Source organism: Sitophilus oryzae, unplaced genomic scaffold (assembly GCF_002938485.1).
Source record: "Sitophilus oryzae breed Bouriz unplaced genomic scaffold, Soryzae_2.0 scaffold_469_pilon_pilon, whole genome shotgun sequence".
NCBI lineage: Eukaryota > Metazoa > Arthropoda > Insecta > Coleoptera > Curculionidae > Sitophilus > Sitophilus oryzae.
The window spans coordinates 815253-840638 of record NW_022147050.1 but is presented as its reverse complement, the minus strand read 5'-3'; the positions used below and the strand labels follow the sequence as shown (position 1 = coordinate 840638).

Below are 25386 nucleotides of genomic sequence, written 5' to 3'. Positions count from 1 at the left end.
GTTGGTTGACCGAAAAGTTGGATCAATCAGCAGAAATAAAAGCTCGAATAGAAATAGCCAGAGCAGCCTTTGTAAAACTCAAAAAAATGTCTCTGTAGTGGAGACATAAACTTAAAGCTTAGATTAAGAATGCTAAGGGGTTACGTATTTGCCACTCTACTCTACGGTTCAGAGGCTTGGACACTTAAAAAGGCCGAAATGGAGGCATATAATGGTGTTATCGGCGTATGCTGAGGATTGCATGGACTGACAAGGTTACAGATGTAGAACTGCGACGCAGAGTTCAGAAGGACGAAGGGTGATTAACACCCTTAAAAAGAGAAAGCTTGAGTACTTTGGACACATAATGAGAGGATCTAAATATGTCCTGCTGCAGAACATAATAAAAGGAAAGATAAAGGGCAGAAGGAGCCAAGGAAGAAGAAGAACATCATGGCTCAAGAATTTGAGAGAATGGTTTGGAATGACTTCAAACCAGTTATTCAGAGCAGCCGTTAACAAAGTTAGAATTGCCATGATGATTTCCAACCTCCATTAGGAGATGGAACCCGAAGAAGAAGAAGAAATTATTGTGACTTATAAATAAAATTTTCAAGTTTATTTTAAAAACTAAAACAAGATTTAGACAAGCCAGTTCGAGTCCGACTCGCACTTGACCAATTTTTTTACTAAATTTGGATACTAATAATATTTTTTAAAGGTATCAGCGTGGAATTGGTCGGAAAACAAGTCAGAGTTTCCCCAGATATGGCAATCTTTATTACTATGAACCCCGGGTATGCCGGAAGGTCCAACTTGCCCGACAATTTGAAGAAACTCTTTAGGTCGTTGGCTATGACCACACCAGATAGGCAGCTTATTGCTGAAGTTATGTTATTCTCGCAAGGTTTTAGATCTGCTGAAAAGTTAGCCTGTAAAATTGTACCCTTCTTCAAGTAAGTCATTGGAATTGTAGAGAAATAATAATGTATACTCAAACGTAAATTTTTAACTGTTTTTTTTTATTTCGTGTTTGATTAATTAATTTTAAATTTATAATATACAGGGTGGCGCACCTCATTCCCCTCCGTTGATTATACGAAAACGGAAAGATGTAGAAATAAAATATTTTATGGGTGTATGTTGGAAAGCAACGTGCATAATTAAAATTATTTTGAAATGTACAGGGTGTGTCAGAACTAACACCCATATCAAAGTTATGTTTTTTCTTATGAAACACCCGGTATTTTATTTCATTTTTGGATTCTTGGGCAGAAAATAAGGTATTTATTATAAGGGTTTAATATGTTTAAAAGCTTTGGTTTTTGAGATATTTAAATATGCATGCTATAATAAAAAAGTTTGTCAGCACCTCGTACATTACTTTTCAGAATTAGTTCTTGTGCTGACTTTCAAGCCAGAGAAATAAACTTTACTAAAAAAATTTATTGCTTCCTTAAATGTATACAGGGGCATCAAAAATTGCTGGTCTCATTTAAATATTTATTATACATAAAAACTTAGTTATTTCAAATGCAACACTCTGTATTTTTTTAAATAAGTCGAAGCAGATTTAAATGCTCTTTCAAACTATATTAGGGTTTCCTATTTTTTTTAGATTTCCTAGATTTTTCAATAACACTGTAATCAAATACGTTTAAAATAAAGTATACGGAGGGTACCGCTTAAATTCCTGTCCCGATATTGAAGGATGGCTATAGAATTTCAATGCATTTCCTACATAAGTCTATCCTTGGTTTGTAGGAGGTTTGACTAAACAAGGATGAACCTATGTCTTGAACATTCTACTCGATTTTCTGTCCTCCTTCAATACTGGGACCACAGAATATACTAACGAAAAAGAAGCCCAAGTTCCTTGTAATAAATCGGTTCCATTTTCGTAACGCCATCTCTCGACATAGCTGACATTTACAGGTTAGCTAAAGGGGTGCGGGGCCGGGGGGAATTGTAAAATACACTTTTATTTTAATTATTTTTATTCGCTATTTGCAATTTTATTTTTAAAACATATTATGTGAAACAATCACATAATATGTCTTAAAAATAAAATTACAAACGGAAACAAAAGGAATTAAATAATCTGAAAATCTACAAAGTTTATTGATAAAAAAGTTAGGCTATGCAAATTGATATATTAAGTATAACCTCTTTGGTATAACATTGTTAAACAAACATTAACAAATCATAACATATCAGATCATAGAACTAAAAAAAAGTACTATTATATAAAAACAGGTGATACAATACTTCAAAATTAATTTTAACATAATATCAAAACCGAAAAATCAAACTGCAAACACAACCACACTTATCACAACAGAAATTAACACACACTTCCGCGGCAAATGTCCAAGAAAGACTGATCATTCTGATTGGTCCCTGGTCCGGTCGTAGCTCACGAAACAAGGCTCACGTCGTATTGTCGGTAAGCAAAATCCCTGTACAAAAATTTTGACGATCAGCGCCATCACCCGTCATAATTGGGAAACTTTTGCTGGAACCATTTTTAATATTTCACTTACATGGCCCTGACTGGGACGTAAATCCTCTCATTGCTCTTATGGGGAGGCCGCCGTATATTTTATTTAAACGTATTTGATTGTAATCAAGATGGCTGGTTAGGTTAGGTTAGGTTAGGTTGTCTCCATGTCAATTTTCTAGTGACACTTAGTAGCTATTTTCAAAATCGACATCAGTTTATGGACTTTATTTAAATTTATAACAGGTTATTTTTATTTAATTTACCTACAATGTGGTTAATAAGTAAGTATTTATTATTTTATCAAGAAAAATGAAGCAGTGTCTGCTGGCGGAAGGAATGGATATGTTACTAGTTACTAGTGATTTTATTTTGTGAGGAGAATTGCTTGTTGGCCTGAAGGGTTAATGCTTAAAGATGTCCAAATAGGAATTTTCTTGATAAGCGTGGTACATGAAAAACCTATTAGGCAGAAACCTGTCGTTGGAAGTGAAGAAAATTAATTTGCCTTAATTGGTTCTTTTATAGAAAATACAATATATGTATCTACAAGTCATCGTAATATAAATCAAGAAGAACTACTTTATTTTTCTTTATAAAATAATAAATACTTACTTATTAAACTATTATAGTCTATAAAATGTTAACTTTGAATTTTGACCGTTATTTTTTACCAACATGGCAAATATAAAATCCCTCTATCAAAAAAATTACTGATATTCTTTAAATTGAGTGCCTGAACGAATCAGATAGATAACTCTTTTTACTTTCGTGAAATAGAAAAGGAAAATAATAAAACAAGTGACAGTTCTTCCTCTTCTTACAAAAATGAACACGAAATGTCATAATTGTGAAAAGTAAAATGTCATATCAGCTTTTGACATTTCTAAATATCAGACCAATGCCGTCTAATAGAACAGCCTCGGAGCGAGATTTATGACGTCGCGCAATTAAATACTACAGATTAATAAATAAATATGTTGTAGAATACATGGAAAACATAATTATTCCTCATATTTTTGGTTTGTATTTTAAAAATGATATATTTTACATGAAATATACATAATATACAGTTAATAAATACAATATATATATATACCTATTTATAGTAATAAATCATTTGGCAAATAAACTATGAACCATACAAATGCCAGCAAATGTTTTACAATATACAAATAATGAATATGTACATAAGATAATGGGTAAAATGTAAAATATATTTTAAATTTTGGGGTTTGAATCGATCAAATTTAACAATAAACATTCAATATCTACTGCCTATGGTATTGTATTATTTGCAAATATAATTTTTCGAACATTGATACTTGCAGAATATCATCACTATTAGTAGATATTGAATGTTTTTTGTTAAATTAGATCTATTTTCAAACCCCAAAATTTAAATTATATTTTACATTTTACCCATTATCCTATGTACAATTCATTATTTGAATATTGTAAAACATTTGGTGCATTTGTATGGTTCATAGTTTATTTGCCAAAGTATTTATTACTATAAGTAGGTATATATATTGTATTTATTAACTGTATATGATGTATTTCATGTAAACTATATCATTTTTAAGGTACAAACCAAAAATACGAGGAATAATTATATTTTCCATGTATTCTACAACATATTTATTAATCCATATTATCTAACTAGCGTGACGTCATAAATCTCGCTCCGAGGCTGTTCTATTAGAGACGGCATTGCGTCAGCATGGCCGCAAGTTGCTAACCTAATAAAATTAACACTAGAAAAGCCCGTGGGAACTGTCAAATTCAAAGTTATTCGTTTCACAGACTATAGTAGGTAAATTAAATAAAAGTAAACTGTTATAAATTTAAATAAAGTCCATAACTAATGTCGATTTTGAAAATTGCTATTAACTGTCACTAGCAAATTGCCATGGCGACACCAGCCATCTTGATTGCCATTTTATTGAAAAATCGTTTTTATTCAAAATCTAAGCTAGATAGGTATAGGAAACCCTAATATAGTTTGATAGAGCATTTAAATCTGCTTTGATTTATTTAAAAAAATACAGGGTGTTGTATTTGAAATAGCGAAGTTTTTATGTAAAATAAATATTTAAAAGAGACCAGCAATTTTTGATACCCCTGTATACATTTAAGGAAGGAATCAATTTTTTTAGTAAAGTTTATTTCTCTGGCTCGAAATTCAGCAGAAGAATTAATTCCGAAAAGTAATGTTCAAGGCGTTGACAAACTTTTTTATTATAGTATGCATATTTAAATATCTTTAAATATCTCAAAAACCAAAGCATTTAAACATATTAAACCCTTATAATAAATGCCTTATCGTATATCGTATGCCCAAGAATCCGAAAATGAAATAAAATACCGGGCGTGTTCCATAAGAAAAAATATAACTTTGGTATGGATCTTAGTTCTGACACACCCTGTACATTTGAAAATAATTTTAAATTATGCGCATTGCATCACTACATGTACCCATAAAAATTATGTTTCTACATCTATCTGTTTTCGTATAATCAACCGAGGCGAATGAGGTGCGCCACCCTGTATATAAATCATAAAAAATAAACTTTTGGTCACGTGATTAAGCTTGACTAGCACAGCGTTGCCGACTTTTACATATTTTAGGAAACAAGAATGAATGAATTATAAATATATAAAGAATTATTATTTAGATCAACAAAACTCACCTCCTTAACAGCACTTATGGGGCATAAAGGGCCATTATCACCGCTTTCCCGTTCAAAATATTCTAATAAGGTCGCGATGAGTTTTTTGCAACGGCTGTTAAGCTGCTTCGGCGTCTTGTACACTTCGCATTAAAAGCTTTTAATTAAAATATGCATTTGTTTTTATTTCAATGCTCACTCTTTATAATTTTTTAAGGCTTTGTGATGAACAGCTGTCCAACCAGTCGCATTACGATTTTGGGCTTCGGGCCTTAAAATCGGTGCTTATTTCTGCTGGAAACGTAAAACGAGACAGGATACAAAGAATAAAAGAAAACATGAAGCAGAGAGGTAACGTTTTGTAAAATCTGTATTTATTATCTATTTACATTTTTTTTCAATTAGGAGAAACAAATATTGATGAAGCTAGTATTGCTGAAAACTTACCGGAACAAGAGATTTTAATTCAGTCAGTTTGTGAAACTATGGTGCCCAAATTGGTAGCTGAAGATATTCCTCTTCTCTTTAGTTTATTGAATGATGTGTTCCCGAATGTTCAATACACCAGAGCTGAAATGAAGGGTATTTGTTTTATATATTATTAAAAAACTTGAATGTATTAATTGGTTAAAATGTTTTAGGATTAAAAGATGAAATTCGTAAAGTTTGTGCCGAAGAATACTTGGTTTGCGGCGAAGGAGACGAGCAAGGTTCCGCTTGGATGGAGAAGGTAAGCTTTGATTCATATAATTTATGTATTAAAAACATTTCTAAATTAATGTCTTTTATTGTCACTTTGATATTTTATTTTAGATTATTTTTAACTCAAAAGAAAAACAGATTACCAATCTCTCTGTCATCTAATCAAAATACTTTATTATCAGTGAAATAAATTCACTGTTTTTGATTTTTTTTTTAATTTGCTACAATACTCAGTACTTATTTAACTCAGTGACTATTGTGACAACAGCTGCTTAGTTGGTCTGATTATATAAAAGACCTTTTTTAATCGTCCGGACATGGTGCCCAGTTTCTCAGAAGCCACAGGTCCTACCATTTTGTGTGCCGAAGAATACTTGGTTTGCGGCGAAGGAGATGAGCAAGGTTCCGCTTGGATGGAGAAGGTAAGCTTTGAATCATATAATTTATGTATTAAAACATTTCTAAATTAATGTCTTTATTGTCACTTTGATATTTTATTTTAGATTATTTTTTTAACTCAAAAGAAAACAGATTACCAATCTTTCTGTCATCTAATCAAAATACTTTTATTATCAGTGAAATAAATTCACTGTTTTTGATTTTTTTTTTAATTTGCTACAATACTCAGTACTTATTTAACTCAGTGACTATTGTGACAACAGCTGCTTAGTTGGTCTGATTATATAAAAGACCTTTTTTAATCGTCCGGACATGGTGCCCAGTTTCTCAGAAGCCACAGGTCCTACCATTTTGCGAGAAGTATTACACGCAATTAAACAGATCAAGAGTGGCAAAGCGAATGGTCCTGATGAACTTCCAATCGAGTTTCTCAAACTTATAGATGATGAAGCCATTGAAATTTTGGTTAATCTTTTTAATGTTATATATACTACGGGCATTATACCAAAGGATTGGTTAATGTTTAATTTTGTACCATTGCCCAAGAAACCCAATGCCAAAGAATGTTCCGACCATCGAACAATTGCCCTGATGAGTCACACACTGAAAGTGTTTTTGAGAATTATTTATAATAGAATTTTTGCTAAGGTGGACTCAGAAATCAGTGATAACCAAGTAGGGTTTAGAAGAGGCACGGGTACGAGAGATGCTCTGTTTAGCATAAATGTGTTAGCACAGAGGTGTATTGATATGAATCAGGACCCGTATGTGTGTTTTATAGATTTTGATAAGGCTTTCGATAAAGTTCAACATCATAGACTAATTGAAATACTTAAAGGCATGAATATCGATAGCCGAGATATCAGGATAATAGCAAATCTTTATTGGGGGCTTTGAATAAGAAGACTAAGGAAGGAGCATAATGCTATCCATGTATTCATGCATGGTGGGCGGAAAAAGCACCATAAAAGCACTCTAGGGTGGGGATCCTTGACAGTTCTGTTTGACGATTCATTTGACACATTTGAATTTGATTTCAAATTTTGTGGATTTGTCAGTCTTTACGGAGCTAATTTTATGTTATTTATTATTTATTCTACTACTGATAGTTGTATAAAGGTAGCAAATCTAGATGGAAATTGTGGCAGCACTTAAATTAACAGTCACACTATCGCGATTTATCGAAAAAGACTCTAAAGTAGTTGGTTGTGTAGCGTGCGGTAGATCTCGGCAAAAATTGAGTGAAATAATGGAACAACTTTTCGCTAGTAAGTGGCTATATAATATACATACGTGTAGTAAACCGATCATTTATGAAATTCACTTAAATTAACTAAATTATATATTTTTCTTACATTTTAGCTTTTATTTATTACTTGTCAAAGATTAGATGTCAAAGAATTTAGATACGTTAATTTGACTTACCTGCTTCAGTAGCGTATCGGATGTTTGTGGTAATAAATACTTATTATAACTTATCTATTTTTATTAGAATTATATATTTTTATAACAAGTTTATTAACTACCAACATTTATTCACAACGTAAAATAAAACAACAAATTATTGAGTCTACCCCACGTCTACCCTACATCATAGTTTTACATTTTTTAAATAAAATTAGAACGACACTGATAAACCGGAATTTAAGTCGGCCATATTTGAGGCCCATCGCGGTGTACCTAAGATTTTTGATATGCTCTTTCCTTAGTCTTTTTATTCAAAGATTGGGGGCAAACAGCGAAGGTTATAGTGGACGACCAACTTTCTGATGAAGTAAAGATTCTCAGCGGCGTCGAATATGTATACTTTCTCCGCTATTGTTTAATATATATAGCGAATCAATTTTTCGGGAGGCCTTGACTAGTAGAAAGGAGGGCATCACTATTAATGGGCAGGTCTTAAATAATATGCGGTTCGCGGACGATACCGTCTTTATAGCAGACAACGTGGAGGGTGTATGACCTGAAAATGAACCCTAAGAAAACTAAATTTATGATAATCACTAAGAGAGAAGATGTCCAAGCCAATGTTCTAATAGATGATATATACACCTATGGAGAGAGTACAAAAATAATCTAGGCATTTGGTTGACCGAAAACTTGGATCAATCAGCAGAAATAAAAGCTCGAATAGAAATAGCCAGAGCAGCCTTAAAGCTTAAAGCTTAGATTAAGAATGCTAAGGGGTTACATATTTGCAACTCTACTCTATGGTTCAGAGGCTTGGACACTTAAAAAGGCCGAAATGGAGAAGCTTGAGGCATTCGAAAGATGGTGTTATCGGCGTATGCTGAGGATTGCATGGACTGACAAGGTTACAAATGTAGAACTGCGACGCAGAATTCAGAAGGACGAAGAGGTGATTAACACTCTTAAAAAGAGAAAGCTTGAGTACTTTGGACACATAATGAGAGGACCTAAATATGTCCTGCTGCAGAACATAATAGAAGGAAAGATAAAGGGCAGAAGGAGCCAAGGAAGAAGAATAACATCATGGCTCAAGAATTTGAGAGAAAGGTTTGGAATGACTTCAAACCAGTTATTCAGAGCAGCCGTTAACAAAGTTAGAATTGCCATGATGATTTCCAACCTCCATTAGGAGATGGAACCCGAAGAAGAAGAAGAAGACTATTGTGACTTATAAATAAAATTTTCAAGTTTATTTTAAAACTAAAACAAGATTTAGACAAGCCAGTTGTTTATTTCAGATCTATTACAAATGACGTTCAGATTTTTTTTGATTTTTTATTTTATTTGTCATTGTCTATTGTGTAAATCAGCACATCATTTTTTCATGCTGCACAGCGAGACACCTGGGTAGCAAAGGTATGATCAACAATGTTACTTAATTGTGCTTTATAGCTTTGTTTTAATTTAGAACATTATCATTAGTTTATTTTATTTTTGTCGCTAAATATAGTTGTTTATTAAAATTTATGAAATATTTGGGTCTTTATTATGATTTTTTGTAATATTTTTTTTTAATAAAAATAAAATACAATACGTTTGAGAATATACATATAGTTCATATCAAATAAAATTTTAGTCGCGAGATTAAGCTTAATCGACACATTCTAACTAAAGTATAGAATACCTATATAATTTCTCTTATTTTTATATTTTTTCTGTTTTATATAACATAACTAAATTTATATACTAGGTTCTTCAATTATACCAAATCTGCAACTTAAACCATGGTTTGATGATGGTGGGCCCAAGCGGTTCTGGAAAAAGTTCCGCATGGAGAGTACTTCTTAAAGCACTGGAACGATTTGAAGGTGTGGAAGGTGTAGCCCATGTTATTGATCCTAAAGCCATCAGCAAGGAAGCATTGTACGGTGTTCTGGATCCCAACACTAGAGAATGGACAGATGGTCTCTTTACTCACATACTAAGGTATAAATAGTCTTAATTAACTTAAGATGCAGCTAAATTATATTGTATTTTGTAATCTATACCAGATAACTTAAAGAAATATTGAAATTTCAACACACTAGAAAAACAAACTGTGTACTTTGGGGTAGTAATATCTTATTTTGTAAATATTGATTCACGAAATAACTTAGAAGAGTATATTTATATATGATTATTTTTATTTCAGGAAAATCATTGACAACGTAAGAGGTGAAATTAATAAACGCCAATGGATAATATTCGATGGCGATGTAGATCCAGAATGGGTAGAAAATTTGAACTCTGTCCTGGATGATAACAAATTGCTTACGCTACCTAACGGCGAACGTCTTTCTCTGCCACCTAATGTCCGTGTAATGTTTGAGGTACATTTTTCAAAACGCCAATGAAACAGCAAAAATATACGTTGATTTACACTTTTAGGTGCAAGATCTGAAATACGCTACTCTAGCCACCGTTTCTCGTTGTGGTATGGTATGGTTTTCGGAAGATGTATTAACCACGGAAATGATCTTCGAGAACTACATGCTTCGTCTTAAACATATTCCTCTAGAGGAAGGTATGATTATTTTTATATTTATTAATAAATAAATTTTAAAATATGACAATGATATATTTAGGAGAAGACGATAGCTTTGGAAAGAAAATAGAAAACAAGGAAGATACAGTGTCTCCTACACTACAAGTACAGCAGGATGTTGCCAATCTGCTTCAACCGTTCCTTCAACCGGATGGTTTAGTCATCAGATGTTTAGAACATTCAATGGAACAGGAACATATTATGGACTTTACCAGACTAAGAGCTTTGAGTTCGCTGTTTTCTATGTTAAATCAGAGCGTCAGGTGAAATAAGTTGTTATTAATATAAATACAAACAATAATATAGTCTGTCCAACGACAAAATCCTTTGACAGTCATAGATATGTTTATCATTTTAATTTGAAAGTAGTTTATTTTATTTTACAAAGAGATAAGTTGGTATAATTGGAACACATAGCAGGAAATTAATATATTTAAAATTTGAGTGACTAGTGATTACTTCACTTAAAATATTTAAAAAAAAACTGTATAAAACTGAAGAAATGTAATCGAGTTAATTTATTTAAAAAAAAATTAAGGTATGTATTGATACAAAACATTTATTATTTAAATTTATTAATATAACTTATGTACAAGTAAAATTTTGTACAGGAATAGGTTAGGTTAGGTTGCTGGGGTTTGGGATCATATTTGATCCCTCACTCGGAGGCCTTGGGCCCATTGCGATACCCCTGTATTGTTTTACCAAACCTTCCTCTCATTCTTTCTTTGCGTTAATGCACTTCCAGCTTTTTGCAAAGTTCCCGATGTCGCTGATGTTGGCTTCTGCTGCTTTCTTTAGTCCCTCCAAAAAACCTTGCCCTAATGCTCTATGGTTTGTTAGGTTTCCTCTCCCCATTCTCTGCAGGAGTTGTCGTCGGAAATTTTCCATCTCACGAGGTTTACCCCCGTGGGACAGTTTCCAATGACGACACCTACAATTACATAATTGTAAGTGTCGTCACACGTCGTAGGTGTTTAGTACGCATTACTAGGTCTTTTTTGTGCTCTAGTAGTTGTTTTGTCTTTTTGCTATCTACCACTGGCCATAGTCTTCGAGCTGTAGCGCAGTCCTCACGGTGTTGTCACATCTCTTGCTGCTTGGCTTTGATGGCAGTTCCTATAGCCTACTTCAGTGTATTGAACGTCACAAGTGGTGGGTCATCTGCCACGGCCTCTCCCCTGGCCCCGTCTTTGGCGAGTCTGTCTGTTTCCTGATTGCCCACCACATTGCTGTGGCATGGCTCCCAGCACAGCGTAGCCCCGCCCCGACGCAGCCAGGACAGTGCTTCTCGGCATTCCATCACAGTTTTCGATCTCACTGATTGCAAGGTGATGCTTCTTAAAGCGGCCAAGCTGTCAGAGTATATTACTATATCCCCTATTGGTCTATCAGCAATTTTCTCTCGTATACAAACTAGCCGCTTCCTTTATGGCGTAGACCTCTGCTTGTAAAATATTACAGTCATCCGATAGCCTTAAAAATCGTCGGATGTCTAGTTCCTCTGAGAAGATGCCTATACCTGTGCCGCCTGAATTTGCGGAAGCATCTGTGTAGACTGCTATCTCTTGAGTGTTCATTACTCGGTTGCTTTCCCATTCATTCATCGTCGGGATGCGAATCCTTATCTTTTCTCCAAAATCATGTTTGGTGAGCATATAGTCCGTTTTCTGGTCTAGCAGATGTGGACTCGTGTTCACCATGATTTTTCCTATCACTGGCAATATCCTCGAGTGACCGTAGTTGGTATGGTTCCACAGATTGAATTTCCGTAATCTTAGGGCACCCTTAGCGGCCAGAGCCTTCACGATTGTCGATTGATTCCAAGTCCAAAATTGCTTCTAGCGCAGCTTGCGCTATGTTGTTCCTTGCTCCAGTTGTACCTAGAGCTGCTAATCGCTGTATTTTTGTTCGGCTTGCACAGGAATAAATAAAACAAAATATTTTGTTAATAATTACACTGAATTTTATACCTTAAAAGTTGGTTAATTAACTTAATAATCTTATTTTAAAAAAAAAACAGTACCTTTTGTCATTATCTTTCTACAGTACTAATATCTATTATTTACCTATCGCGTGATGTCGTTGTTGTACAGCTACTCCAGTTTTTAGTATCTTATACGAGATGGTATACAAACTTTATTGATGGTAACTTTATTGGTGTATAAAACTCTCTGGGGCCAGACTGGATACTGAATATGAACTACAGTTAATTTTCCCTCAATTTTTCCTCCACTTAGCTTCAAAAAACACAAAACACACTTAATAACACGAATCCAAATGCATTATCTTCCAAAACGCAGGTTATTGGACATTATTTGACAGAAATTATAACCTATAATTTGGCAAAACTTTGTCAACCTTCAAAAATCTCAATTCGGATTCATACGCATCTACGTCCTTGCATCGTTCATCGTTCCAATAATATTGAAATATGATCTGTCATTTTTGAAATAAACCAATGAAACTGGTTAAAAACAACAAGATATGACCCATGACGGATTTAGATATAAACCCATCCATAGTTAACTTAAAAATATTAAAAACTTTTTTTAGTGAAATAAATAGATTGGTATGGACGTCACCTGTCTTTCATCTGTCATCGTCTGTCGAAATCTACCTGAGTAATAAACCAGAGTATGTCAGTAAATAACAAAAATATGCGCACTTGATCTGTGACTGTGACACTGTATATTATTATTTATACAGGTTGTTAAACTGCACAATTACTTATAGGGGAACAGAATGGCAACACTGCCTATTGAGAACGCATGCACTTATAGGGTTTTCTGCCAACTCGTCCCGTCGCGTCGTCTATCGACGAGCGGGTCGAGGTTGCCATATTTCAACCATAAACCTAACCTAATTCATAATATATATTTTTTTAATTTCAGGAATGTTTTACAATACAATCACTCCCACAACGACTTTCCTTTAGCCTTCGAAACCTTGGAACGCTACATTCCCAAATGTTTAATTTACGCTATACTATGGAGCTTCGCCGGCGATGCCAAGCTTAAAGTTCGTTCGGAGTTAGGCGACTTTGTCAGATCTATTACAACGGTACCGCTTCCTCCCGACAACAATACGCCAATAATCGATTACGAGGTCACCATAGAAGGGGAATGGGCGCCTTGGTCTAACAAGGTACCTCAGATTGAAGTGGAGACCCATAAAGTCGCTTCTCCAGATATTGTAGTACCCACATTGGATACCGTACGACACGAGTCGCTGTTGTACACTTGGTTAGCGGAACACAAACCCTTAGGTAAATGTATATTAAGGCAGATTTACAGGTATCCAGCATTATACAGGGTGAGTCTTAAATAAGTGCAAATATTTTCAGGGCTGGTATATTTCGACCCCAAGAACACGTCTATGAGGTTTTTTTCGCAAAAAAAAAGATGTTGAAAATCGTGCAGTTTTTTTAATTTCCCCGTATATTTTTCGAAACCTTTTTAGAACTGCCTGTTCACCGCAAATTTTCCCACATATAATTTCTTAATCTCTAATATTACCATAGTTACTTACGGCTTTACTCTATGGTTACGGCACTAAAAGGGATGCGATGCAGAAAAAATTCGGTGGTTCTCAAAATTTTTCCAAAAATTTTTTTTTTAAATTTCAATCTTAAATAACTGAGTTATTTTGGACTTATCTGAAAAATGGTAAAGAGAAAATATGTTTCTTTTATGGAGATCTACCAACCCTGAAAATATTTGCACTTATTTAAGACTCACCCTGTATATATCATACCAAATAAACTTTTAGTCACGTGATTAAGATTGATTCACTTTTACATATTTTCTTTTAATCAAAATATTTTAGGAAACAAAAATTAATTATAAATAGATAAACAGTTATAAGGAGGTGAGTTTTGGTTTTTGATGTAAATATCAAAAACCAAAACTCACCTCCTTAACAGCACTTAAGGGACATAAAGTGCCATTACTACCGCTTTCCCGTTCAAATTATTCTAATAAGTAGGGTTCGGAAGTAGTTAATTAAGACGTAATTTACCTGATTAACTACGTGTAGTTTTTCTTCAAAAACTACGTCTTTTCCCGTTCATTAACTACATGAAAACTACGTGAACAAACTATGTATTGATATTATGAATAATTTTCTTTGTATGAGGTGTAATAGAGATAATATGATGTAAATATTATATTTAAAGCCATATTTCTTCTGTTTTCTTAAATACATTATGTGTTTTTATAGATTCAACTTATTATAACCTCACCTCAAACCTTTGATATTTGAAAGTTACATACATAGGTTACATAAACTACACCCTCTACATAAACTACATTAACTACATGTAATGTGGTTAATGTAGTTTTTAAAAGTAACATGTAGTTTTCCGAACCCTGGTAATAAGGCTGTGATGAGTTTTTTGCAACGGCTATTAAGCTACCTTGTACCCTTCGCACTAAAAGGGGTTCTAAAAAGAACAACGCTTGACTGCAAGATCTGCTAGTAAAAAATGTTAGGTTTAAAGTATCACAACACAATTTATTTAAACCAAAAACTCGTAATACAAAACTAAAGTGTGAAAACGAATGACAATGTCAAGAAATAAATAAATAAATGTGGTAACTTGACATTTTTTTCAGCAGAGCTACCAACTGAATCATTGGCGGTAAACAAACAGAAGTATGTCCTTGTGTGCTGTAGGCATACTGCTGTTTGTCATTGCCAGATGAAGAGTTTTTTTTTGTACTACAACTTCTTTATTTTTTGAATAATACTACTTAAAATAATGAATGGAACTACGATTGACAACCATGTAGTTGGAAATATGAACCGTGGTAGCAGAAAAATAAAGAAAAATTTCACCTCTAAAGGACAGTCAACAGTTGTTTTCAATTTTTTCAGATCATCAAAACTAGATTTTTCACATGTACATAGATAACTATTTTTATGATTTTTCATCCATTTTTCAAGTATACTAGTTTTTCGGTAAGTTTCTTGCAAAAAGCGTGGCAGTTTTTCCTTGTTTGCCAAAATTCGGAAAAATTAACAAAATGCATCTAGAAAGTCGACTCCTCAATTGGTATTGCTTATATGTATTTTTTGGAATAATTATAATATTTATTATAATTATAGTCTGTCCAACGAGAAGATCCTTGACAGTGATAGATGTGCCTGTCATTTTAATTTCAAAGTAGTTTATTTTATTTTACAAAGAAATAAGTTGGTACAACTGGAACGCATTGCAGGATATATTTAAAATTTGATTGACAAGGTGACAAGTGATTACTTCAAAATATTGTGAAAAAAACTGTATAAAACTGAAAAAATGTAATCGAGTTATTTTATTTAATAAAAACGGTATGTGTAAATACAAAACAAACAAGAACAAGACACTACATACCAAAAAAATATAAAAAAGAACTATTATTTACTTTCAAGCTTTATGAAACTACCCGCATTTATGATTATATTTATCAATATAACTTATGTACAAATACAAATTTGTAATATTCCACAGGAATAAATAAAACAACATAGGTAAATAAAACAAACTATTTTATTAATAATAACACCTACCAAATTTTATACCTTAAAGGTTGATTAATTAACTTTAATCTTAATTTTTTTAAACCAGTACCTTTTGACATTATTTTTCTGCAGTACTAAAATCCATTATTTACCTATCGTGTGATGTCGATATTTTACAGCTACTCCAGTTTTTTGTATGTGTTTAGTTTGATCCTTCTACCATATACGAGATGCACTTATCTACGACGAAATGGTATACAAACTTTATCGATGGCAACTTCATTGGTGTATAAAACTTTCTGTATAAACCATAAACTGTGCTCTGGGTCTACAGTTAATTTTCACTCGATTTTTCCTCCACTTGAAGAAGACACAAAACACACGTAATAATACGAATCAACATGCATCATCTTCCAAAACGCAGGGTATTTAACAAAAGTTGGCACAAAATTCTAACCTATAATTTCGCAAGACTTTGACAAGCGTCAAAAATGACAAAAATCTAAAGGCGAGTTCATACGCATCGGCGTCCGTTTGTCGTTCATCGTTCCGTCAAACCAATAAAATTGAAATACGATCTGTCATTTTAAATAAACCAATAAAACTGGTTAAAAACAACAAGACACGACGTATGACGGATTTATATTTAAACCCATCCATAGATAACTTAAAAATTATTAGAAACTTTTTTTTAGTAAAATAAATAGATTGGTATGGGACGTCAGTCTGCTCCTCAATTGGTATTGCTTATATGTATTTTTTGGAATAATTATAATATTTATTATAATTATTATATTTATTAATATTTATAATATTCTGCGATCATCATCGTCTCAAATCAGATTCTAGATATTTCTCACTGTACAAAAAAACTATTTTTTTACTGATAAATATTAATTATTTAAGTACTTACAGATCTAAAATTGATTTATTTTTTATTTCAGTATTATGTGGTCCACCCGGTTCAGGCAAAACCATGACATTATTCTCGGCTTTAAGAGCTCTGCCTGACATGGAAGTAGTTGGTCTCAATTTCTCGTCGGCCACAACTCCCGAACTTTTGCTTAAAACCTTTGATCACTACTGCGAGTACAGAAAAACACCTAACGGAGTTGTTCTATCACCAGTACAGGTAAATACTAGAATTCTTTATATTTTAGTATGTGCTTATTACAATTTATGTTATCTGTATTTCATCAATAGCTTGGTAAATGGTTGGTACTATTCTGCGACGAAATTAATTTACCGGACATGGACAATTACGGTACCCAGCGCGTTATAATGTTCTTGCGTCAAATAGTCGAACAGAAAGGATTCTACAGAGCCAGCGATCAAACTTGGGTGTCTTTAGAACGCATCCAGTTTGTGGGGGCTTGTAACCCACCTACTGATCCAGGAAGGAAACCACTTTCCCACAGGTATGTGAAAAACAATGCATAAATTATAAGATTATGATATTTCATCGAAATTTTATTACAAATTGTATTATGATCCTGTAATTTTTGTGGTTCATCTGTTGTCCGTCCGTTCACATCTATTACCTGGGTCTTTTGTTGTATCCGCTCAATGCTTTTACGGTCTTTCTTGGTTATTCCCAGCATATTTCGTTCAAATGACCGTTGTACGACTGCAGTTTCCTTATAATGTCCGTTTTAAGTGTGCAGGTTTCGCATGCGTAGGTTATGATTGGTAGTACACATTGGTCGAATGTTTTCTTCTTTAGGTAAAGTGGTATTCTAGATTTGAATCTGATTGAGTTTCTTCCATAAGTACTCCATGCTAACTTAATTCTTCTATTGATTTCTGGTACTGGAGATCGAACTGTGTATTAATTGTCCCAAATATACAGGGTGTCCCAGAAATGAGTGCAGATATTTTAAGGGGTGGTAGATCTGGTCAAAATAAACATATTTTCTCTTTGCCATTTTTAAAATAAATTGAAAATAACCGAGTTATTTATCTTTGAAAATTTAAACAAATAATCGCAACATTTTGAGAACCGCCGGCAGATATCGCCAACTACATCCAATTACCCGGATCAAGCCCGGATTTCAGTTAATTCGACGCACTATGTTGCCATAGGGACAAGAAAGTATATGTTAAAAGTAAGTCATAAAATCACAACACCTGAGGAGTTTGCAGAGATGCATTACATTTTTAAGATTGTGATATTATTACATAAAATAAATTAAAAGTTAAATGTTTAATAATGTGTTAAAAAGTTAAATTAAAAATCTTACCCAACATTAAAAAAGATACTTATGACAGATCGATGTAACTGTGACAGTTCTCTTTTTCGATATACACTTAACTAAAATACACTTCACTGTGCTGCTTTACTTGTACATGCTGTAGTTATTATAATAACTACTAAAATAAGAGTCCCCATTTTAACACATTATTTTCATATAGGTCATCACAATTTGAATCACTGATTTACAAAACACCTTGAAAAGCACACATTACTTTGAATACCTTTCTGAATGAATAAATGTTGAGAATTATTGTCTCTTACCGCCACTTTCCGAACTACTTTCAATCTAAGAAAATACATGTTTCACTCAACAATTTTAAATACGTATTTTGTTTTTTCGCTATTTTTTCTATGTATTTCAATTCCATCGACAGCCCAATCGTCGCGTCGGCCGCCGGCCAAGAGAGCGGCGCATCACTGATCACTGGTAACTGCTCCTTCGTCGCGCCGCCGCGTCGAGCTTGCGTCATGCGAGGTTGCCGTAGTTTCAACAATTTCAAATTCAAGACACTCGAAGCAATCAAATTCTTATTAAATTTTAAAAATAAAACAGAAAAACATGAAAGGAAACAAACAAAACACAAATGAATTGGTTATTGATAAGGTCACAAAAAAGAAATTTCTAAAATGTTTATCGTAATTCAGAATTCAATACATCGAAATCAGCCCGACAAATAATCAATTCATTTTTGTTTTGTTTATTTCCTTTCATGTTTCTCTGTCTTATTTTTAAAATTTAATACGAATTTGATTGCTTCGAATGTCTTGAATTTGAAATTGTTGTAACTACGGCAACGTTGCTTAACATCGTCGTCTGACGCAAACCCGCCACGACGGCACGGCGCGGCGACTGGCGACTCAAAGGACCAGTTCACACGCGGCGGTATGGCGGCGGTTCTTGGCTGACGGTTAGGCCAGAGAAGAACGACCGGTTAGGCTGTCGATGGAATTGTCGAAATACATCGAAAAAATAGCGAAAAAACAAAATACGTTGTCAATAATTGTTGAGTGAAACATGTATTTTCTTAGATTGAAAGTAGTTCGTAAAGTGGCGATAAGAGACAATAATTCTCAACATTTATTCATTCAGAAAGGTATTCAAAGTAATGTACGCTTTTCAAGGTGTTTTGTAAAACAGTGGTTCAAATAAAACAGAGAAACATGAAAGAAAACAAAACAAAACAAAATGAATCGATTATTCGTTGGGCTGTTTCTAATTTTCTTGAATTGAATTCTAAATTACGATAAACATTTTAGGAATTTCTTTTTGTGACCTGATTGTGAATAATATGAATCATTTTATTAAATTTATTCCAAAATAAAGTTATTTTGCAGCATAACAAAGATTTTCGTAAACGTCATAAACGTAATGTTTTAGTTAATTTTCGGTGGTTTTTGTTAAGTTTTCATTGAAAGGGTAAGTACTAAAAATAATTACTGTGTTTTTTTTTCTATAATTATTAATAATGAGCACTGATAAAAGATTAAATTTAACATTCCTAATTTTTTGAGTAGAAATTTGTCTATGAATTTATAAATGTAGAACTATGTTTCGCCGAACTATGTAGAATGTGGATAACATAGGAGGTTGCAACACTGCAAGGTTTAGATACACCGTAGGGAAATCTCAGGTGAATAAACAACTAGTACTAAAAAGTTTTTTCAAATTTCCCGGAAAATGTCAAGAAAAATTTTAATTTTCAACATTTTTTTTTCGCAAAAAAACCCTCATAGGCGTGTTTCTGGGGTTGAACTATACTACCAGTTAAAATATTTGCACTTATTTCTGGGACACCCTGTATATATCCTTCTACTATTTCCAGTGTTCTGTTATATATTAGAATGTCTTTTCTGTCTACTAGTTCGTTATACATTACTTTAGTTTTTGCTAAATTCATTTTGAGACCTACTTTATTGCTGGCTGTATTTAGTTTGTTAATTTGTGCTTGTGGTTGTTCAGGACTATGTCATCAGCGAATCTTAGATGGTTAAGATATTCTCCATCTATTTTTAATCTTTTGCTGGTCCAGTCCAGTTGACGGAAGATTTCTTCTAGTGTTGCTGTAAACAGCTTTGGGGATATGGCGTCTCCCTGTCGTACTCTTTTGTATATAATGGCGAGAGTTTCTACATAATGCCTGTAAATACCTTTATTTTGCTAGGGCTTCTTTTACTGCCTTAGGATATATGGAGTCGAGAGCCTTCTGAAAGTCTATTAAGGCCATGGCTAGCGGAAGTTCGTATTATTTCGTATCTTGTATTCTTTAGTATTTCGTATATACAACTTTTTAATACATTTTTTTTTCTAGATTCCTTCGACATGTTCCAGTAATTTACGTCGATTATCCTGGAGAAACTTCGCTGAAACAAATCTACGGCACATTTACAAGGGCTATGCTGCGTCTCACTCCGGGATTAAAAGGTTACGCCGAACCATTGACAAACGCTATGGTTGAGTTTTATTTGGCCTCCCAGGACAGATTCACTCAAGATATGCAACCGCATTACGTGTACTCGCCTCGTGAGATGACCAGATGGGTACGTGGAATATGTGAGGCTATAAGGTAATTTTTTTTTCAATTTTAATATGTAATATTTTTTTTTGAATGTGGTTTGACAGTGATTCAGTATTGAAAGTAAAATAATTTCGGACTTTTATTGTCTCTATTTTTTTTTGAAGTGGAACTTCTTTACGCGGGATGGGAGTAAAAATTGAAAGCCGCGAGTCGACCTTGATTGACGGCTGCGAGACGGTATGACCTCGTCATGACGCGAAGGTCATTCGAAGCGTCAGATCAAAGAAGTAATCGTTGACAGGAGATATGCCTTATTTTGATTATTTTATAGGGTTGTGGCACAGGTTATGGTTGAGAATTGTTTTTTAGTTCGTTTAATTTAATAATTACTAAAACCAGCAGTTCCAAAAATATATTTAAAAAGAAAAGATAAAAATCAAATATATTTATTATCTATTAACATTGATTTGAACGATAATAGGTAAGAACACTAAATTGATTCAATCAAATGGTCTAAAAATCAGTAGGAATGACCCATTATGCAGTAAAGACACTATTGTTGAATCGTTGATAGATCTTTTGTGGGCATTCCACAAATAAAATCTATTGTCTCATCAAAAACTAAAAATGCAAAACAGATAGTAAGCTTTATAAATATCTATACAAATATCCATACTTACGTCTATTTATGTCCTACAATCCAACCATATTTTAACCAATATTTTAATATCCTAGCCCAAGTAGATAATCAAAAATGCACTTTTTCTATCAAGAATAGTAATGGGTATACCCAGTTTCCAAGGATTTCAATAAATCTTTAATATCCAGGATTAAAAAAATCACGATTCTTGATTTGAGGTTAGGTCATTCATTACCAACTTTGAATAAGAAGACTAAGGAAGGAGCATAATGCTATCCATGTATTCATGCATGGTGGGCGGAAAAAGCACTCTAGGGTGGGGATCCTTGACAGTTCTGTTTGACGATTAATTTGACACATTTGAATTTGATTTGAAATTTTGTGGATTTGTCAGTCTTTACGGAGCTTATTTTATGTTATTTATTATTTATTCTACTACTGATAGTTGTATAAAGGTAGTAAATCTAGATGGAAATTGTGGCAGAACTTAAATTAACAGTGACACTATCGTGATTTATCGAAAAAGACTCTAAAATAGTTGGTTGTGTAGCGTGCGGTAGATCTCGGCAAAAATTGAGTGAAATAATGGAACAACTTTTCGCTAGTAAGTGACTATATAATGTACATACGTGTAGTAAACCGATCATTTATGAAATTCACTTAAATTAACTAAATTATATTTTTCTTGCATTTTAGCTTTTATTTATTACTTGTCAAAGATTAGATGTCAAAGAATTTAGATACGTTAATTTGACTTACCTGCTTCAGTAGCGTATCGGATGTTTGTGTTAATAAATACTTATTATAACTTATCTATTTTTATTAGAATTATATATTTTTATAACAATTTTAATAACTACCAACATTTCTTCACATCGTAAAATAAAACAACAAATTATTGAGTCTACCCCACGTCTACCCTACATCATAGTTTTACATTTTTTAAATAAAATTAGAACGACACTGATAAACCGGAATTTAAGTCGGCCATATTTGAGGCCCATCGCGGTGTACCTAAGATTTTTGATATGCTCCTTCCTTAGTCTTCTTATTCAAAGATTACCAACATAACGTTAGCAATGGGCCACGGGTCATTCTGTCACCGAACTAGTAAGGGGCTGTCTTTAATATATCGATAACATATTTTTCTATCAGAGAAAAATGCAATTACGCGTGGTCTACTCTCGTTTTTCCCTTGTATGGCAAAATAACTAAGCTGTAACATCTATGGGTCTGCGTATATTGCTTTCTTTGATGGTGTCTCGAATAACGGTAACATTTGCCTATAAAGTTGTGTCGCTATCATAATTTCTATGAAATGTTTAATAAAAATAAAGAAAACATAAAATTATAAAGCTAGAATAATATACGGTTTTCTCTCTATTTTTTGAAGTTTATAAAAAGCATTCATATAAAAATATATATCCTTCAATTTAATAGCTGTTAGTAAGAAGTTTCACTTCAAATGTGCGCACATAGTGCACACACTAGAGGTGTGTAGTTCGTGAACGAACTAGTTCCAATGAACTATTCCGACCCCGGATTGAAAGGAACTAGTTTATGGTTTCTCAAAGAACTAGTTCCTCAGGACCTATTCCGGAATAGAGAGTGTGACCGATATATAATAATAGGCGACGGCGACGGATCGGCAAGCGCGCGTAGCCCGATGCTAGGCAGGAGTGGGGAGTGCCAACCGTATGTTATCGAATCCGAACCTAGAGGAACTAAATAAAAGACTAGTTTACGTACGGATGAGCCAGCGCGATCGATGCTAGGCAGGAGTGGGGAGTGCCAGCCGTATGTTATCGGATCCGGACCTAGAGGAACTAATTAAAAGACTAGTTCACGGGAATCTATTCAGTCGGCAGATCCGAGATATAATACAAGACGACGACGATGGATTCGGCCTTGTCTATTGCCACAGCCGGCGAAATTACCACAGAAAATTGTCGTGGATACTGTTTTTAATTTTTAGTTTGTTCTTTAAATATTTTATGGGAATGTTTCACTTTAGGTCCCTAAAATTAAGAAATATCTTATAAAACGAAGTAGATATTCTGAATTTTTAGACAAAAACAAAAAGCTTCAAGTGAGGAAAAATGTTCGTAATATTTGCTCCAATTAATTTGTGATATAGTTTTTTAAACTCTGATTTGAGTTTCTTTTTAATTTTTTTTATCTGCAATAAAACTTACCTATATGTTTTTAACATACACAATTACACGTCTCGTTATATTTCGTACATTATGAAAATTATACAGATCATACTGTGACTGACAACGAAACCCATTAGGAAGCACCGGGGATGTCGATGTTAGTCGGGAACTATTGTGAACTGAAGACCTAGTTCAAGGAACTATTCCTCTGGAGGAACTAGTTCTATCTGAGACGGTATTGTAACTTTTTAATTCATTTTTTACAGACCACTGGATAGCTTAAGTGTAGAAGGTCTGGTAAGACTCTGGGCCCACGAGGCTTTGCGTCTCTTCCAAGACAGACTAGTCGAAGATTCTGAAAGGCAATGGACCAACGAGAACATCGACTCGGTCGCCCTGAAACACTTCCCTTCGGCGAATTGCGAAAGGGCACTGGAAAGGCCAATTCTTTACAGCAACTGGCTTTCGAAGGACTACACGCCCGTGGAGAGGGAGAAGCTTAGGGAATACGTTAAAGCCAGGCTAAAGGTGTTCTACGAAGAGGAACTGGACGTGCCTCTGGTACTTTTCGACGAAGTGCTGGATCACGTTTTGAGGATTGACAGGATATTTAGGCAACCTCAAGGGCATTTGTTACTGATCGGTGTTTCCGGTGCTGGTAAAACGACGTTGTCTCGATTTGTTGCCTGGATGAATGGATTATCTATCTTCCAAATTAAGGTATGGGTGTAGTTGTGCTTGTAGATGAATATTTTAACATATTTAGGTTTACTTTTAACCCTTTCGCGACGACTGCGACTCTTTTTTTCGAAAAATTTGTGTTGTTGAAATACTGTTGGGATATACAGGGTGATTCCTGTAAGTCGGTCATGCTTTCGAAGAATGATAGGGGACGTCGAAATATTAATTTTGATATAGCACACTATGGGTCGGAAATGCCTCTTACGCAAGATACAAGGCGTTAAAGGTTTTGAAAAATTAAAGATATTCTTTAATAGTTTTTTAACAGTTGAAGGTATCGTTATAAACTTTTATTATAGGAGTCTGCCTAACAGATACACTTTAAATGTAAAGAGCAGGTTTTAATTTCAACCAGTAGCGTAGCTGTGATACGCATCGAGTAATATTTTCAAAAAAAAATAGTACGCCACTGATAAAAATAAAAATTTCGGAGTTTTTTTATTTACTCGATTTATTTCCAAGAAAAATTGTCTCTTGCAACTTTCTTCTATCTAACACCATTTAACACCTAGTACTATTTTTTTTGAAAAAATTACCCGATGCCCGTATTTCCATTCTAAATATCTTGAGTACGATTGCTGGTAGCGATTTTTACCAAGGAATATTTTTTACGTAAAAAATAACGGAAATGTATATTTTTTTACCCAATAGTTTTATACAGGTACGGACGAAAATTTATTACTCTTCAAGACAGTTAAAACATATGTAGATGGCGTTTCCTACAAATAGGAGTCAAATTGACATGAAAATCAAATTTCTTATGTCAAAAAACTCCCAGACGCCAATTTTCATCCATATATTGACGTTAATTCAGAAATGATTTGGAAAAATAAAAATGAAACTTCTACACCCTGTATCTCCGAAACAAAGCATTTTAGAACATACATTTATACGAACTTTTATACTTATTTTTATCTGCAGAATAAGTTTCCGGAATACAGTTTGAACCACCCTGTATTTGCAATATTTGCACTTTTTTTAAATTAAACATTAATAATGATATTACTATTTTTCATTAAGCCAATAAAATTAAAATGACTTGAAAATAAAATGTAATAATTTATTTAATTTTAATAATTATGTCTACAGGTTCATAATAAATACACGGCTGAAGATTTTGATGAAGATTTAAGATCAGTATTGAGACGATCTGGGTGCAAAGATGAAAAAATCGCTTTTATTTTGGACGAATCTAACATGCTGGATTCCAGCTTCTTGGAGAGAATGAACACATTATTAGCCAATGGGGAAGTTCCCGGCTTGTTTGAGGGCGATGAATACACAACATTGATGACACAGTGCAAGGAAGGAGCTCAGCGAGAAGGTAC

At 33.6% G+C, this 25386-nt stretch overlaps 1 protein-coding gene across 2 annotated transcripts in view; it reads left to right on the top strand.

Moving 5' to 3' along the window:
* The window catches only part of LOC115886148 (dynein heavy chain, cytoplasmic), a 151151-nt gene that overhangs the window by 97256 nt on the left and 28509 nt on the right, over nucleotides 1-25386 (top strand). Inside the window, exons 28-41 of one of the 2 annotated variants that reach the window (XM_030905224.1) lie at nucleotides 5369-5502; nucleotides 5557-5733; nucleotides 5793-5885; nucleotides 6247-6275; nucleotides 9413-9648; nucleotides 9854-10031; nucleotides 10090-10225; nucleotides 10287-10509; nucleotides 13141-13514; nucleotides 16696-16883; nucleotides 16955-17169; nucleotides 20315-20569; nucleotides 23584-24037; nucleotides 25148-25382. In XM_030905224.1, coding sequence (XP_030761084.1) covers nucleotides 5369-5502; nucleotides 5557-5733; nucleotides 5793-5885; nucleotides 6247-6275; nucleotides 9413-9648; nucleotides 9854-10031; nucleotides 10090-10225; nucleotides 10287-10509; nucleotides 13141-13514; nucleotides 16696-16883; nucleotides 16955-17169; nucleotides 20315-20569; nucleotides 23584-24037; nucleotides 25148-25382 — 2927 coding nt within the window. The remainder of the gene's footprint in view (nucleotides 1-5368; nucleotides 5503-5556; nucleotides 5734-5792; nucleotides 5886-6246; nucleotides 6276-9412; nucleotides 9649-9853; nucleotides 10032-10089; nucleotides 10226-10286; nucleotides 10510-13140; nucleotides 13515-16695; nucleotides 16884-16954; nucleotides 17170-20314; nucleotides 20570-23583; nucleotides 24038-25147; nucleotides 25383-25386) is intronic. The other variant, XM_030905223.1, reaches the window with a different exon arrangement.